This window comes from Gobius niger (assembly GCF_951799975.1).
Source record: "Gobius niger genome assembly, chromosome: 7".
NCBI classification, from domain to species: domain Eukaryota; kingdom Metazoa; phylum Chordata; class Actinopteri; order Gobiiformes; family Gobiidae; genus Gobius; species Gobius niger.
This window is the reverse complement of record NC_136858.1, coordinates 25,031,103-25,048,995: the sequence shown is the minus strand read 5'-3', so window position 1 is coordinate 25,048,995 and position 17,893 is coordinate 25,031,103. Positions and strand designations below refer to the sequence as shown.

Here is a 17,893-nt window from a genome sequence, read left to right as displayed (position 1 = left end):
CTTGCCACTCCATTTACGTGGGAAGTACGTGGGGTGGAGAAACACCCATGACCAATGGCAATGGGCCTTTTCCTCCAACCAGACTCCGCAGCGAGGGGAAGGGAGACGGGTTGTGGGGGAGTCGGGGGTGAACATGTGCTTTTGTTTTGATCATGATGACACAACTACGGCCGAGTGAGTGCCGACGCACGCCACAGCGGGGCCCAGCTGTATAGGCTACATCTCTTTCTCTTGGGACATGAGCATAGTTAAGCTCACAATGGGGTTGATACAGTTTTTAGTTTAACCTGCTTAACCTGCTAGCTGCCATCTTAGGGTTGGGGTTAGCAATTATGCATATCACAATCCCAAAGCATATTGACAGGAGAGCTTACTACATGTCAGTGTAATACCTCATTTGAAAGTAAAGACCTTCTAGTTTCTAAAAGTATGTTCCTAACCCTAATCATAACCCTAACCCTAGACCCCTGATCGGGAGGATGGCAAGTAACAGGTTAAGGAAGAACAGAAGGCAGAGCTGAATGTAATAAACCACGCCTCAGTCAAACTCTTTTTATAAGCGGCACCCTCTCAAGTGGCGCAGACTCGGAAGATCACTATAGCGCTTCGAGTAGTATGTTAATATTGTAGTGTACAGTTACCTTTGGAGTGTGCTGTACTTGTTGCTTACTCTTGTGTCAGTCTTCTTAAAACTTCCTCCTATCTTTACCTTCAGGTGAAAAAGTTTTGGAATGATAATAGTTAAATGTCAAGTCTTTTTATATAACGGGTTTGTACTTGCATGATTTTTGTTCCAAACACAACCCTCTACTTTCAAAAACACATAACACATTTTATAATTCAACATTGGCATATCATATTTAGTTTCTTTTAACGGAAGAAAATCGGCCCGCACAAAGCAAACTTACCAATGCTCTAAATAATACTGCACTTCAAAGTCCAGGTGAGTCCAGAACATTACCATCATGATGTGAATTTCCGTTTCTTTTGGAAAAAAGAGTGTTGACCTCATCGACTGGTTCTGGGTGGAGGTAGACTGACTGCAGGCTACGAGTCCAAAGCAAAGTCCTTCCACAAACACAGCTCAGATCAATGTGAGAGTGGAGAGGAATTACTCTGCTGCATGTAAGAGACAGGATCTGCAGTGCCTACATAAGCACTGGCAGCCTGACTCATTGATGGGAGATTAGACTGTCGTGGGTTAGTGCAATCTCAAGAGTCAGAAAGCTGTCAATACCAATGCCCCTGTGAGATACTAATGACATTTTTCATAATAAATGAGTTGCAGGGTAATGTAGTTCGACTCTTTTGCAACTTCAGGCAGTCTCTATGCCAACCCATGCTTCAAATTCGACACTCCTGTGGTGGAAAAAATGCAAGTAAAGTACGAATTTAGGGTATTTTTTTTTTAACTCTACTTTAGTCAACATTTAGTGCCTATAATCTGTACCTTCAAACTAGAAGTAAGTTTTGAATTGTGACAAACATTTATTTCGGGGTGACTGCAGTAAAGTCACTCTGATCAGAAACATCACAACAATAGAGTTTGACCTGGTTTAGACCTAGTTTATCAACAAAAACACACATTTAACTCATTCAGTAGTTTTCAAAATCTGTGTCTAATGCTTTTAGTTTTTTACGTACATTTTAATAAGCACTTTTATTGTCATTGCCAACTCCACACTGAAAGGCCCTGCCTGGATGGGTTTTGAACCCGAGACCTTCTTGCTGAGAGGTAAGAGCGCTCACCCCTCAGCTATTATCTGATATGTCCTAAAGTCAATTCTCTGTCCTGTACTTTTACTTAAACAGTACTTCATCCAGAGCCATTGCTGTACAATTAGTTTAATTGTAAATGTAGACATTGTACTTTTATTAACTCGTCTAAACTCACTTTGCTTCATTCATTGTCTTTAACACGGTTCATAATAAATCTTTGGGGAATTTTGCAAATGGAAATAGTGTTTTTTTCTTCTCACCTCTTACCGGCTTTAACCCTCTTACGCAATAATTCCACTCATTAAGCTTTGACTGCTGCAGAGAATTTCTCACAGTTATTTCATGTATCAGCTGTGTGTGAATCACAATGATTATGTTGCACTAATTGGAGCCCAAGTCCAGTGCAGGCTTCAGTGCAATGTGTGGTAAATAGCACACATTATTTTTTATTGAGTAATGGTCAGTTTCTTCTTTTATTTTTCCTCTGTGTTGAAACTGCATGAGCATGTCTGTGGAAGTGTCCTTGAGCATTACGCAGTCAAGTGAAAAGCTGAATCTCCATATGGAAATCTGTAACATATCACACGGAGCACGTTATCACATTAAAAGCTGCTTGAGCAGCTGATGAAAAGCTGTGACAGTCGGCGGACTCTCTGGGGCAACCATCTGCTGCTGCAGCCTTCAATCCTGTTCATCCCACTACATCACACCTTTGTTCCTCTCCTCTATTTCAATGTGGACAGCTCCAATCGAGTGGAGCTGTGAGGAGCACTGTCAGCAAAGTTAGGCTTCAGATCCCTGTACAGTCCAGTGCTATACGGTGTCGCTGCCTTTTCGCGCTTACTTTTGTTCCGAAGCATAAAGTGTTCAGTGACGCTCCATATCTGATCCCCTGATTATCATCAGGCTTTTCACAGAGTGTGATCAGGTCTGACTTCAATTTAAGTCAAGTGATAGCTCAGGCTTCAGTCATTTAGCCTGGTGAACCGCATCTGATGGTGGGACAGATTATCTAAAAAAAAATAATGAAAAAGTGAATTCTTTCAGTCTCTCTCCACTGTTTTATTATTACTGAATATAATGGCTGCTCTACGTGTCTCTGCACTGAAACTAACAGTATTATGAATTTGCTGTTAAAACACTATATTGTGAGTGAATGCTGCATGTATTGTAGAGGTGTAACACTGCAGCGATCTCACGTTTGGTTTTGATTCACGTGCAGGACCCATGATTTGGTGCATCACGGTGCAAGTGTGATATAAATAATGAGATGGTTTTGAAATAAAGTCTAAATGTTCATTATTAGGCAGTATTTATAATCACAGAATTAAAAAAAATGAATAGAAAACTAAAATTACTTATACTTATACTAATTTACTTATAAAGTAAAAAGCAAAACATGTCACATGTGCTTGTTAAGTGATACATTTTTGGTTTAGTTTCCCATAGACAGCAGCTAAAACACTCACAGATCAGCACATTTGATTTGAGGCTCGTGTCTGGGCAAACACAAAGCTTTTGAAGGCTAGATTCTGACCAAGATTGGATCTTATGCATTTGTCTGCAGCTCTGACAAATGCGTATGATCCAATCTTGGTCAAATGACATTATTCACTGCAGCCTGGTGATCAGCGGGAGAAACCATTACAAAGACACACAGAGTTCATGTGTTTTTGGAGGATTGATCTTTGCAGGTCCTGAGTGTCTGCAGCCTTCAGTTTAGCGATAAGTGATGAAGACACATGCGCTCTGTTTGGGATTAAAAAATAATAAATAAAATAGGTTAAAACTTGCACTGTCCTCGTACAATGCATATTGTCAGATTTTAGCACCGCAGGGCATCGTGGCACGGTATATTGTTACACCCTTAATATATTGTTGAAATAAAATAAAAAATGCTTATGGAGCTACATTTTTCAATAAATTTAGTACTGTAGATGTAGTGCAAAGCAAAGTATAAAGTTTTATGTAAATTTCCTGTAATTTTCATGAGGAATAAACAAAATAATATATATAATGTATAACAGGGGTGTCAAACTCATTTTGGGTCGCGGGCCGAAATTCAGCTCCCACGGCGGGTCGCGGGCCACATATAATAGAGAAAATGTTTCCAATAAATGAATAATAATAAGCTGTGATTTGATCAAAGCCCCAACTTGACTGTAACTTCATTAATGACAGCGGCTCACACTTGTATTGCACTTTACAAGCCTGTGTCACAAGTTCCTGAAAGTGCAGTCGTCATTATTCATTCACTTGGTGGTGGTAAACTGTTATTGCAGCCACAGCCGCCAAGGGGGCAGACTGTCCATTTACCACATGGCTTTATAATGTGTTGTTCATATCCTGAGCTCTTATTATGTCAGTGCCCTCTGCTGGACACGTGTGGAACTCTATCCTTTTTTTATTATTATTTAATGCCCCCTAGTGGCTAGAATGAGCATTCTGGTTATTCTTTAAAATTTTTTTGACATACTCTGGAATTTATGCTCTACAGGGCAGGGGCCGGATTAAATCATCTCGCGGGCCGGATCAGGCCCGCGGGCCGTATGTTTGACACCCCTGCAATAATAATATATCTACTTACTTATAATAATGTATCTACTTATAATAATGTATCTATTTACTCACAGAAGACACTTTCATTCATTTTATTATTTTTTTTATCTCTTACTTCCCCCCAAAAATATGTGTCTGTAATTTTTTGGATTTTGTACAAGAAGAAAAAGGAAACAAAAACAGTAAAGAACTTGGACAAAGAGACTTGATAATCATCATTTATAGATCATAGTCATTTTCCTCAGACTCATTCCAAGTACAGGTCTCTGAAAGCAGAAGTGACAGAATGACAGAAAACACACAGAACAGCTGAGATGGACTTATCTGAAGCTCACCTGGGCGTAAGCATTGTCCCAGGCACACGCAGCATTCACTTCTCGCACTCACGTTCAACCAGGGTTTTACAGAGGAGGGCAGTGTTTTCAACCAGAATCCTTTTCAAAGACAGCCACAACACTTTGCCATACACCGCTCAATGTTTTATCAGCATTTCGCAGTTTGTTTTGGCGGGAACTAAGTTGGCTACTGTTTCATGTAAGGTTTGTATAAAAAGAAATCATATAAGTAACACATGTAAAAATGGGACAAAATATCCAACTGAAAACCAAAGCTCTTTATGCAGATGTCCTCAGAAAATCATCTATGTCTAGCAACATTTAATAACACTTATGTTGTCTTTTTATCCACAGTTTTTCAATTTTATTCCAAAAAAAGATGGTTCGAGGAGCAGTTATAGTTTTGCATTATCTATACAACAGGCTATAAAACATCACTTTGTCACAGTCCAGAAAGCACATACAGATTGGTGGCTGTACTGTATATAAACATATGTACTGTTATAAGATAATTTTGCGTGCATGGCTGGCCCATACTTGTCTCCTCTTATTGAACTGAACTCAGAATTCGGAGTTCAAAACGAAAAGGCAACCAGATTTCTTTACTGGCACAATGGACATTTTGTTCCTCTAAAATGCGGTCCACGGAGAGAAACGGCAATCCTCTTCTTATCGTCGTACCACAGCAGCTCAGCCAAAGTGAAAGTCTTCCCTGGCTGCACTTTAGCTGCTGATCTCATGGACATCCACAGATCCTTGCAATCCGATCTATTTTTTTTTTTCTTTTGTTTTTGTCCAACACGGTTTGGCGTAGTTATGCGTGGAATATTTCTTCCCTCTAGAAAAATGTCTCAACAACACAAACACAGGCAATGTAAATGAAAACATTTAGTCGCTGAATCTCCCTTTTTTTTGTAAAGTGCATCTGTGGCCCCTTGTTTGTACCGAGAACAAAGGAGATAGATGATGCCGTTCATGACGCCAAACTAAGCAACATATGGAGTAATGTTGTTTGGTCTTCTGTTCGTTTCTAGCCAGAGTTTTCACACAGTCTCTTCAAGTCATCTCCACTCATTTACTTTCCACAGCATAGGAAATAAATGACTAAATAAGTTTTTTCATCTTTGTTTATACTGTACACACAATTTGTCTCTTCAATAAACAAAGTTCCTTGTATCACACATAGTACTCCTTGTCCTTATTTTTCTTGCTCTTGCCCGATGTCTTTGCCGGGTTGACGGGTTTCTCCTTGACCACCGTACCGTTGGACTGCGCCGAATTGCTGATATAGTTTCGGCTTTCGTCCACGTGGTACGAGCCCTCGTCCCTGTTGCGGTACTTGTACATGGCGTAGAGGAGGATGAGGATGCAGAGCGCGGCCGCTGCTACGATGCCCACCACCATCCCGGTCGTGCTGCTGGACTCCCTGAAGACCTCTGCCGACCCGGGGAAACCCTTGGGACTCGCGCCCGTGGGGTTGGCTGTGGACAGAGACAGGAGAGTTCGTAGTTATTACAATATTCTCAAATTCAGTTTTCAGTGTTCAGTGTGAGACAGTCACGATGGTGGGGAGATAATGGAGTAGAAAACGTACATGGCGTAATTGTAGGTATAGCTCACTTAGAACATTACTTGTCTTTAATACAAGGGTAAGTTCCCCCATGATGCTGCCACACGCATATTCAGCGGCTTTTACATCTTCAGCGGAAAGCAGACCCTACTCCTATTCCTGCACCATGGAAAGCGTTAGAGAATTGGTCCTTAGAGGAACAGGCAGGAGCAATTCTTTAAGAGTGAAGATTAGGATAGACGATACATTTTGGGCTCAATATTAATCGTCTGTACATCTATTAGTATTTCCTCCCGACTCTTTCTTTGTAAAACTTTGATTTTTAACAAGCAAATTGAGTTTCATTATATTTCATGTTTACTGTATCCTGTATCGTTGGAGTCAATAATATCGTTTATCGCAACACTTTCCTGCCTCAATATATCGAACTTCAAATTTGTTATCGTGACAGGCCTAGTGAAGCTATTACAGTATAGTTCCCCTTTTAATCCGCTTAGAAAATCGACATGTTAAATTTTGTGTGACTATACTTGGATCGTGTAACTACTCACATAACCGTATTTGAATAGGGAAAACGTGGAAGAGCTTGGTCGCTTCTAACTTCACCCCCGTTTGGCCCATAGGAATATGCTAGAAGAGACTAAATGCTAACAACATCTTTGGTCTTTGTGCGTGATTGAGCGCACGCACAAAGACCAGACAGGTACGCATCAACACGTCTAAGCTCAGGTAAGAACATATCTCAGTATAGAAAAACGGTGGCCTGTTCCTTTAACCTACATACCTGTCCTCTCTTGGTGTAATGCTGTTTCGCAGGAGCCTTCTGGCTGAAGAAGAGAATTTCTCCTTTACTTATGTACATACTTCTTCACAAAACATTGCCTGAGACTGGAGTCTTTTTGTCATTCTTGGAATGCACGGCTCATCATATTTATATCTCTTCATGTGGACGCATAAGCAAACTTGGATATTCAATGTTCGTACATTGACTGTTCAATTGTCTCCAGGCCTGTATTGATGGCAACAAACTTCTCCTGCATCAGATTGTTTGTTTACAGCCTTTTCTTACATTTCCATTGGGCTAGAAGATACGTCTACAACAGAAAGCATCATGAGCTCACAGACCGAGTGTGAGGGATGAGCTCAAAGTGAGCAAACTCATAAAATGGAGTCACAGAAGTTGCAACTCTTCCAACACTTCATGCCATAATAATGCAGCTCAAATCAAACGGCAGGTTTATCAGTGTGAGAATAGCAAGGTGTGGCATATGAGCGTGTGATTAGAGGTGCATATCACATGGCAAAAGTGTGAGACTTGAGAGGCCGGGTTAGGAGTCAAATGCAATACACAGAAGAATCCAATGATCTATCAACACACACATTAATTGCTGTAGAATTTTGACACACAATACACAAGAGGTCTGACAGTCATCAATTTGAAAAGCTGTAAGTTCCTCTGGTATACTGATATGAAGCGAAGAAGTGTGTTTCTGCCGGCTCCATGTGTGGATCAATATAACGGCTTACGTTAAAAAAAGAGGATGGAAGAGGATACTAGGAGGCTGCGAGAGCTCAGGCTCATGTATTTGATAGATCTGGCCTATTCATGCAGTGAGTTGGAAAGATCAGTGCCAGCAGCAGTGATAGGATGCAAGGCCATTTTATTTGTTTGTGAAACAGATAATAAAACTTTGTGGATGATAATGGTGTGAAAAATGCTTTCTGAATGAGAACCAGCAACTGAGTTCAGATTGTAAAGGAGACAAGAACAAATACCTTCATTTAAAACATATACTTTTTCATCTTTCATTTCTTTCTTTCGTTTAGAAGCATTGAACATATGAATGAAAAGGAGCAGACGGACGTGATAACTTATAATGCCTGCTCCCTATCAACACAAAATCATGAACAGCTCCAGTTGATTTGAGCTGTCTGGTCAATATACAATCATACATAAATAAACAAAAGCTGATGTGCTACGCCGCAGTATCATATTTCTGTAGCAGTGAAGATTTAACATCTTCTTAAACACATAAGAAGTTTTAATTTTAGTATGGGCTATTTTCGTAGTATCAGCAGAACGATTTTAAGATTAAAATGTTGTCTCTACAGGGATTTCTTCCCCTTGCATTTGACACTTCCTTCAGTTCCGATGGAGCAACGTCTCCACCATAATTTCACAGCCAGCTTTGTAAAATTCTTTGTGGGTCACTATTTCAAATGACAAAACCTCAAATCCAAAGCAATCAAAGCTTTTGCTGTGTGAAAGAAATAAAGAGGCAGTCCAGCATCACTGGAAGAGCGCTGGGGCTTGGTAAACTGGTAAATTACACTGGAAACTGCAGCCGTGCCCTCTGTCCACCGGTCCTGGACTGTTGAGTAACCATTGGGCGGTTCTGTCAGCGGATATCTGGCAACTCTGTCCATATCAAAGTCTAAAGCTACATTTGTTCAGGAAGTTGTGGTGGTTATAAACTTGACAGTTCAGTTTTTCTTTTTGAGTACTCTATTTTATACTTTTGTACACTTATGCGTACTTCTTTTGCCTCCGTTTGTGCTAGGATCACATAGTGTTGCCAAATATTTGCCTAAACTTAGCCCAGTGACTAACAGTGTCTCCACAGCGCACTGTAGGATGGACATATCAGAGCTGACAGATCCACTGTACACTCAGCGCTGGGACTGCATCAGGCTGTGTACTGTAAGAGCCTTTCCAAAATAGTCTATAGTTGAGTCAGCGCATTTGGCCAAAGGCTTCCCCCTCTTCCTGTGTTTTAAATAGCTCCAATGAATGGAGTGTGCTCTGAAAGCATGTCAGTCTCCTGATGTTACGCAGTCCTCTTGGCGCACAGTTTTGTAGTAGTCAACATTTCTGCCTAAGCTGTCTTTGTTGTGTTTGTGAAATCCAAACGCAAAAATGTGGGGGTAAAAAAAGGAATATAATTTAAAAATGCAGTACTTCCTCTTATATTTCTCTTATAACTTTTGTAAACTATTAAAACTATGAAAACTATTATAGCAATTTATTAACAGGGATTTTAGGCAGAGACCCATTGACAGTACTTCTGTATTGTTTTGTATTTGCATTGTTTATTTTTAGTGCTACACTGGAAAGCACTCTGATTCAGAAGGTGGTGTTGTAAAGCGCTGTACCCCACACATGCAGCACAGTGGAAGCGTTACAAGGTGCAACAGGAAACAAAAAAGGGGCAAACGAGGAGGTATCCGGGCAAGACTTGCAGCCTTCTATCCATACTATTGTTTTGGCTAATGGACGTTCACTTGAGAACAACACAGATTAACTGCTAAGCTCTTCCCAGAAGAAGGTGAAAGACTGAGGGAGCTGCGCAGGAGAAAGAAGGAGGAGGTGGAGCTGACCAGTGCAGGACACCACGCTCTGAAACAGGGACAAACCAAGGAGGCAATGCGCTGTTTCAGAGGATCAGAGGACATTCTGATCAGGTTAGCCCACAGTGTCAGAGCGCACAAGTGCAGCGGCTCAGGACTAACCCAACACCTGAACGTAATTTTGTTGGACAACTGTACAATAACAAATTTACAGTTAATTTAACTTAACTTAACAAGTGAAGGTTGTTTGTTTGATTGATTGATTGACCAGTTGAGAACCACTGCTCAAAGGCATTGCCGCTCCCCAAAGCTTTCAACACCTAAATAAGTTATGAACACAACACAATCTCAAACCTTCAGAAATAACATAATCATAAACATAACCTAAATATAGTAAAGCATTACGAGGAAATGTATTTGATTTTCTTCCTTTATGTTGAAATCTTGGCTACTAATGGTTCAGAGTGTCTGTTGAAGTCTTGTTGTTACTCAAGTTTACTCAAAGCATACGTAACTTTAACTTAATATTGTAGTGAACTGGCAAAGCAGGGAAGCTGTTTTGCTCAAGGACACATTTTCTGTCAGGTTGGTGTTAAAATGTATGGTGTTAGTGAAAATACAATATGGCCTGTGATACTCACAAACTTTTTCATAAAGATGATATACCAACAATGCAAAGTAGTGGCCTTGGAAAGTTTTGAGGATATTTTGACACATTTAGATCAGTACTCAAATATGAGTGATACACACTTCCTGAATGACAAAATGTGTTATGGCCAAACGATGAGTGTGACAGCCTCAATCTGTCGCCCAAAACTCAAAGCACTGCCATTGTGAACTGGACAAATTTGAGCGAATTAAAGTATGTGGGTGTCTTTGCCTGGATAGATCCCACCAAAGGCCCATAGCTGGTGTGATAGACTCCAGCTGTGTGTCCAAGTAGGACAAAGACATCAAAGGATGAATAAATGAACCCCTGTGGCCTGTTCCGTACAATCCGACAGACCTGCCACATGCTGTAGGAGAAAACACTACTCCGCACATGCACTTTTGAGACCCTCAAGTTGAACCAATTTGTTACTGCTCACGTCTGACACTTTAATGAACACTCATTATAAACTGAGTATGAGTGAGGCTTGAGAGACCTGAAGCCCAGACCAATATTAACTTGATTCCTCATCAGCATATCCATAAAAGTCAGGTTGGGCACTTGTCATTTCACCTTGAAAAAACTCTGACCATATTTGGTGTCCCTCAGATGCATGGATATTTTAACTACGCTTTTTTGAACTTATTGATTGCATTGTAGGTTCAAACAACATGAAACAAACACACATTTCTGCTGTTACTTTCTTTTAAGTAACAACAATAATATGAGACTTATTTAACATATTCAAGAAGAGAATAAGGATACAGCAACAATAATAAGAGCTCATGAAACAAGCAAAACATCTTCATACCCAACATGCAATTGCACTTTCTTGCATGGTAAAGCCGAAACAAAGAATGGTTGTTTACAAAGACGCTTCATACAGCAGATGCAGCAGAAACACTCGTCACTTCATTATTGTTATCCTTTGATCATTGTCAAAAAAACAAAAACAAAAAAAATCCACATAAAGCAACAACTCTCCAGCTGGAGTTTAGTCCTTGTTGAAGAATTGCCTTTGAATTATTAAACTTCAAAAGCCTGACTTGTAAAACAGAGCGCTTCAAGTCTACCATAACCTCCTTGTCTTGTCTTTTGCATGTTTTTTTTTTTTTTTTTTGCCCCCTGACAGTCGACTTTTGTGCAAAAGCGCTGGTTCCAGTAGTGTGCATCTGAAACGCAGCGTCCTGAGTGCTGCGTGAAGGACAGCGGCATTAATGGGATGATACAGCACATCTCGTCCTACATGCTACTTTTGTGCCTTGGAAACTGAACTCGGAAACAATTGAACGAGCACAAAGTGGACAGCGAGTTTCTGTCCTTCAACTTATAATACTGCAATCGCGTTCTCGATTAGTCTGAGTTTGGTTGGATTATCAGAAAGACCACGGGACTATGAGTACTAGAGAGAATATAGTTTTTTTTTAATCCACTCTCATTAACTTGTGTACAGAAGCATAGGGGGGAAGTGTGTGACTCAAGGACACAGCAGGAACATGAGCAAGGCTTTTAACTGACAGCCTTTCAATTGAAACAGCGGGTAAGGTAAGTGAGGATTTTCTACCATATACTGGCTCACTGGTACCCAAAGATTTTTTTGGGTCTTGAATGCCTTTCAGTCCTTTCGATTACGCAACAAAACAGCTTTCCTTTAAAAATACCTTTGATCAAGGTTGTTTTATTAGACATACTACAGACAGGTTATGCTTACGGTCTGTTCACCCAAAACCTTGGCTGAATTGAGACGCGTTTGCCCACTGACATGCGTCCCTGTGTACTTGGCCTGGTCCGCATGTATGTTTCCATCCAAGGACACACGGGAGCTGCACTGGGGATTGAGTGTGACTGAGCGTTGCAACAGATTAGCTTTGCCTGTGACAAGCCACTTATCCTGGGAGACAGGTGTGAAGAATGCTCTCGCCTTGTGGGCAGAAGCCACTGGTCTGACACTGCTCCTCCCCTGCAGCAGCTCCGGAGCGCCAGGCTTTAACAGAGAGTTACTTTCATACCCGCAAACCCGTTTTTTGTTGGGGGTCAGGAGGTTGTAAGAGAACAAATAACATGGGCAGTGAGTCGTGTGGTACGAGTATATACAAGGTTGCAGCACATGTACAGTGGACACTCTCCACTGCCCCTACAGGCCATATGCGCCACTGCAGGTGTCATAGCGTTTTTGTTTTTTTTCTCATTCATTGTCCGTGAGAGTAAATACTACGCTGACAAAAAAGACAAAGGGAGAGAGGGATATTGTACATTGTACCACAAATCAATGACACAAGTTGAGTCATTGAGTGGAGATAATTTTTTTGGAGATCATTTTTTTTCACTCAAACTTGGCTGTAAATACTGCTAAAGTGGTGCTAGCCCGCAATTAGCTTTGCCCATTGGCCTGCTAGCTTCTTCTTTGTGATTCCATTTGTTTGTATTGCGCCTCCGACCCGGAGTTTTTCTGGCCAGAGACACCAGGGGGAGTTGAAAGACCCCCCAATCATCCCATCAACACTTGTATTACCCCCAGAGGGACTACGAAAAGGAATTATTAATGTAAACAAGTTACTATGTTTTTTTTTTTTTACTTTAATTTCAATTATTATTTATAGAGCTTGTGGATATTGCATTAGATTTTGCTGGCAAAGACAGCGGCTGCAGCAGCAGCAGCAGCAGCAGCAGCAGCAGCAGCAGCAGCAGCAGCAGACGACAGGCCTCAGACTGACTCATGGTGCACTGTTCTTTCTCTGAGAGCTGACACCTCCATCTCTGGCCTTTGTTATTTTCCCTTTGCCTGTATCTGTTGATTAGCTCTCACCAGGCGACATTCACACTGCCAGGCATGTCAGTGGGACCCCCTCAATCAACTCCCAACTCCACTTTGACAGCCCCAAAAAAGAAAAGTTCAATTGGGTAAAGAGAAGTTGCACTGCATTTTGCATTGGAGTGTGAGGAGCAGTGGGCAGTTCGAAAAGTTCAAAGAGCATGCCAGATCTGCCATTACATTTGTCAAAGCAGCCACGGGGTCTGAGTCAAGTTGTGGAAAAAGGCCGTTGCTTAATTCAATAGATCGGTCCATAAAAAAACAGAAAACGTAAGCATTGTAATAACAGGAGACTGGGACATTTTGACAAAGACATGGCTTCCTTTACAACACGGGTCTGCAACCTTTCTGACAGCATGAGAAGCTTTACGTAACAGAAATGGCAGAGACCTACTTTTGGTCCAAAGACACATGCGACTACACAGAAAAAAAAAAATACTTCAGTTTCATCTTCTTCATCTTCTTTCATCTTCTTCATACCTACATTTGTCTAGATGTTTTCAGATTGCTGTTCAGCAATGCATCTAAAATGTGACTCATCAAGCACAGAGTCATCGTAGAATGAACGTGTTTGGGGAAATCCCTTCTCAACAACCACAATGACCAAGCCCACGTTCAACACAAAGACAGATACTGTGGTGAGAGAAGTGTTTAGGGATGTTTTAGGGAGAACGGGAGTCAAACCACCAACCTTCACACTGTACTGGAATAGACAACACTTTAATAGCAAAGGCAGAAATACACTTTATCACTTTCTGATGAGCAAATGAACATCCATTATGAAACCAACCTACTAATGTTTATAGCACTTTGAACTGAACCCTGAGCCTGTTTATTCGCTGCTTTGACTGAAAGAAAGTTATGTGCTATCCCTTTGGAGGCGCTCACAAGACCCCAGCCAAAACACATCCGCCTGTCTGTTCATTAGCACTCCATCACCTCTGAATGAAGGGACATAAACTGGAGAAGAAATAGCGCCTGAAACAAGTGTTTAAAATGATGGCTGCGCTATACGCTCCACTCGAGTGCACCCAAGGGTAAAATTAGACACAGGGAAAATGACCTTAAAGTGGCGCCTAGCTTCATGGCAGCGTAGCAGGGGGGCACTTTTGAAGAGATGGTGCTATAGGAGCACGAAGAGGGGGGGGGTTAACTTTTGAAGGATGTTTTAACGCTGCCCGAAATAATTATGTCCCCCCCATCTCATCGCAGACTTGGATTACGGTATCGCATCCGGGGCATCATAAAGTCCTGGCTGCTCTATCCGCAAGGACAGCAGTTAGTGTTTCATTTAGTCACAAATCATTTACTTTACAATGATAATAGCGGAGATATCAAAGGAAAACAAAAGGGGCATATTGCTGCTGCAGTGAGTGTCTTTGATCTATAAATGTTAGCAAAGGGAATGGAGCTGTCTTGAATTACCTGCCGCTATCCGGAGAGAGACACTAAAGACGGCAATATTGTGGAGCAATGTAATGCACAGAGGAGCATTTTTCTCCTAATTCCACCCAGGCCATCTCTCCAGTACGGACCACATCAGCTCCCCTCCGATATTAGCTCTGCTGCAATGAAACTTGTCATTTATATAGCCACAAAATGTCCAGCGCGATTGCCCTTCTTTTGTGCCCAGCTCCTTCTGCACCGCGTACAGAGAAATGGGATCGCAGATCTTCCGCCTGACAGGCAGGATTTGAATAAATGGTGCTCTTCAAAGACAATTTTTCCTCATTTGTCTGCGGCGAGAGGGTTCATTTGTTTTGTAATTTGTAACGGGGCGACGCGCAGGTTGACGGGGCCACGGATGAAGGGAAGCAGAGAGCGAGGCATAGTGGGTAACTTCAGGTGCGGGGTTCTTGTTAGGAGGTAATGGAGCAACCCGGAGCACTAAGGAGATATTAAGCGGACAGAGTGGGTTGCACCTCTCATTAGCCGCCGGTGGTAACGGGTCAAATACTGGAGCGGCGAGAGCATGAATGATGCATTGTGACAAGCAAAAGAAGAGATGACACTATATTTAGCCCAGAGGTGACGGAGAGAGGCTGTAACATTAAGGTGCACAGTGTGTGTGCTTGAGATGAAGTGGATTACTGCACTCATACTCAGCATTCAAGGTAAAGTACTTTCATAACACACTTTTCGCCTTTATAGGTTTCTTTTCTTACAACTTAATCCCATCCTTTCTAAAGTGCCGTGATTTGCATAATGATTTGGCAATTGCTGTAACTCACTTTTTCATTGATTTGTGACACCCTGCGGCAATTTTTAGACAGCATTTAGTACTTTAGTATGCAAATTCACAACTTGAAATCAACAATAACAACTGTACACTGTGCACAATAACTACAACTACTTTATATAATAACTATAATGCCATTTGGCCTACCCACCTAAAAAAGAAAACTCAAATATTCATAAAATCTCCAGTAAGTGTACTCAGTGTGTCTATATCCTTGTCAAAATGAGTGAATGAAAGCCAAAGTCATCATTGTTTTTCGGTTGTTATTCATTCACACTTTACCGTTCGGCCAGATTAGTGTTATTTATTCTCCCGGGCACATTGGCAGCTTTTATATTCACGACTGTCAGTGGCCTCCCTGAACCATGGATCAGACTGCAGACAGGTCAGTGCGTGCTCCCAATCCCAGATCAAACACGTATTAAAGCTTGCTCCGTCTTTAATTATCAGAGTGTCTCGGTGATGCATCCCCCTGTACAGGAGATGACAGAGCACATGTGTGTAGCGGCTCTGTGCCCTCTCTGATGGGACATGATGATGAACCGAAGGCTGAGTGAGCATGAAATCAACTCCTGGTGCGGACTCTGTAAAAGGTGTTTGATTTAGTGCAGTGAGAAGTATGGTACTGTTTCAGCTTTGGCCCAGGGGGATCTGCTAAAAATGGAGGATAAAAGAAAGAGCGTATTGCCACGAGTCGGAAGTTCATCTTGTGTAAAGGGCCATGGATCCTTTATAATGATATCAGACCCGTTTATTCTTTGTGTTAAAGTTTTACTTTGAAGCTACAAAAGAAGAGATAAGCATGTCCGCCCTGTTCCAGAGGGCTCTTCCCAGGTACATTGGCTTTCACTTACTGTTCTATCTCATTTAATTAATGACAGAAGGGGCTCTGATGTTTTGACAGAATGACGAACTGGATGTTAATCTTTGTAAGGCCCATAGAGGTTCTGAACTGGTGCAACCTCAGGACACGCTACATAAACATATTAATAGACATATTAATAGAATTATTTTGATTTTGATCCTATATAATATCAAAATACACTATTTCAGAGGTCTAGTGATTCACGATTCAGTTTATCAATAATAATTGTGTCCCTTGACCCACCTTTGGATCTCGACCCATCACTTGAGAACCCTGGTCGATGGAATAGTAAACTGATGTATGTATAAATTAAAAATTGTGTCCGTTTTTCCATACTGAGATATGTTCTTACCTGAGCTTAGACGAGCTAATACGTACCTGTCTGACCAAAGATGTTGTTAGCATTTGGCCTCTCCCAATGTATTCCAATAGCTCCAAACAGGGTGTGAAGTTGGAACCTACCCCGCTCTTCCACGGGCATGCACAAAGACCAGACAGGTCTACGTATAAACTTGTCTAAGCTCAGGTAAGAACATATAATAGTATGGAAGAACTGTGTGCCCTCAGTCACGCAAAATGACCAAAGATGTTGTAAACATTTGGCCTCTCCCAGTATATTCCTATAGCTCCAAACGAGGTGAAGTTAGAAACAAACCAAGCTCTTCCACGCACAAAGATCAGACAGCATATAAACACATCTAAGCTCAGTTAAGAACATATCTCAGTATGTAAAAACGATGGCCTATTCCTTTAACTGAATAAAATAATAAGCTATTATGAGATTTGCACCATTTGTGCACTGCACACTCCAATTGTATCTTTTTCACATAATTAACAGCAGTGACCTATGGCAGCCTGCCATTTTCTGTTTTTAGAAAAGCGAAATATTTCATGCCCTACTTAGTCTCCACACAGACACACTGGGTTATCGTCACTGTCAGTGTGCCATGTGATGTGTGGTCGGAAAATAAAAATAATTGAAAATAGAAATATGGAAGGATCAGTGAAGTGAGCCTGTGACAGAGAGTGTGAAATCCTGTTTTCTCTAAGAGCGCACTTTATTTAAAATCGGATGTCGGAGAAAAACCTTGATGAATAATCCTTAGTGAGAAAGCTTACAATGCAGAGCTCCGACCATTCTTCCCATAATTTGTTTTTCGAGCAAATATGTCAAGGTCAAAAGTATGCTGCAAATTCATGATTGACGGGGGCTCTGATCACATTCAATGGCCGCCAATCTTGAGTGGGGTATTTCTTTCTTAGTCCCAGATATTGGCTGTGTGCTGGTGCATGCTCTCTGCTCCTGTGGTTGAGAAAAGCAGAAATAGGCTCTCGGTGACTTCCAGCTGCGTATGATTGAATAACCTATTAAACGTGGGCAGTGACCTCTTAAGCTGGCACTGTGCTCTTAATATTTCATTACTCTCACATCTAGTTTTAAAACAATAATTTACGCTCATTTTTTATTCCCCTGGGTCCCTCGCCATCGGGTTAGACGCCACCTCCATTTGCTGCGTGATTCATTGGTTTACTTTTTGTACTGTTTCCCCGCCCATAAATTAAGTCTATTAAAACAAATGTCAAACACATTACTGGCCGCTAATGTCAGTGCTTGAGGACAGAGGAGAGAGGCAGGAGGAAACTGGAGATGATTAACCTTAACCTGCCTATGGGCGATCCACAGTCGAGGGCCGTGCGCGCAGTCAGGAATAAAGCGGGGGATTATTTTGCGAAATGTTTAGATGCTGTAGCTCTCTATGGGACTACGCTGCTGCTGCCGGTGCGTGTGAGAGGCAG

At 41.5% G+C, this 17,893-nt stretch overlaps 1 protein-coding gene across 21 annotated transcripts in view; it reads right to left on the bottom strand.

Annotated features, from left to right (window-relative positions):
• Positions 1-4,483: 4,483 nt before the first annotated feature.
• Positions 4,484-17,893, bottom strand: part of LOC306965589 (neurexin-1a-like) — a 300,028-nt gene continuing 286,618 nt past the window's right edge. For all 21 annotated transcript variants that reach the window (XM_079560083.1, XM_079560089.1, XM_079560080.1 and 18 more), the window contains one exon: positions 4,484-6,094. In XM_079560083.1, the coding sequence (XP_079416209.1) occupies positions 5,790-6,094 (305 nt within the window). In that variant the 3' untranslated portion in view covers positions 4,484-5,789. The remainder of the gene's footprint in view (positions 6,095-17,893) is intronic.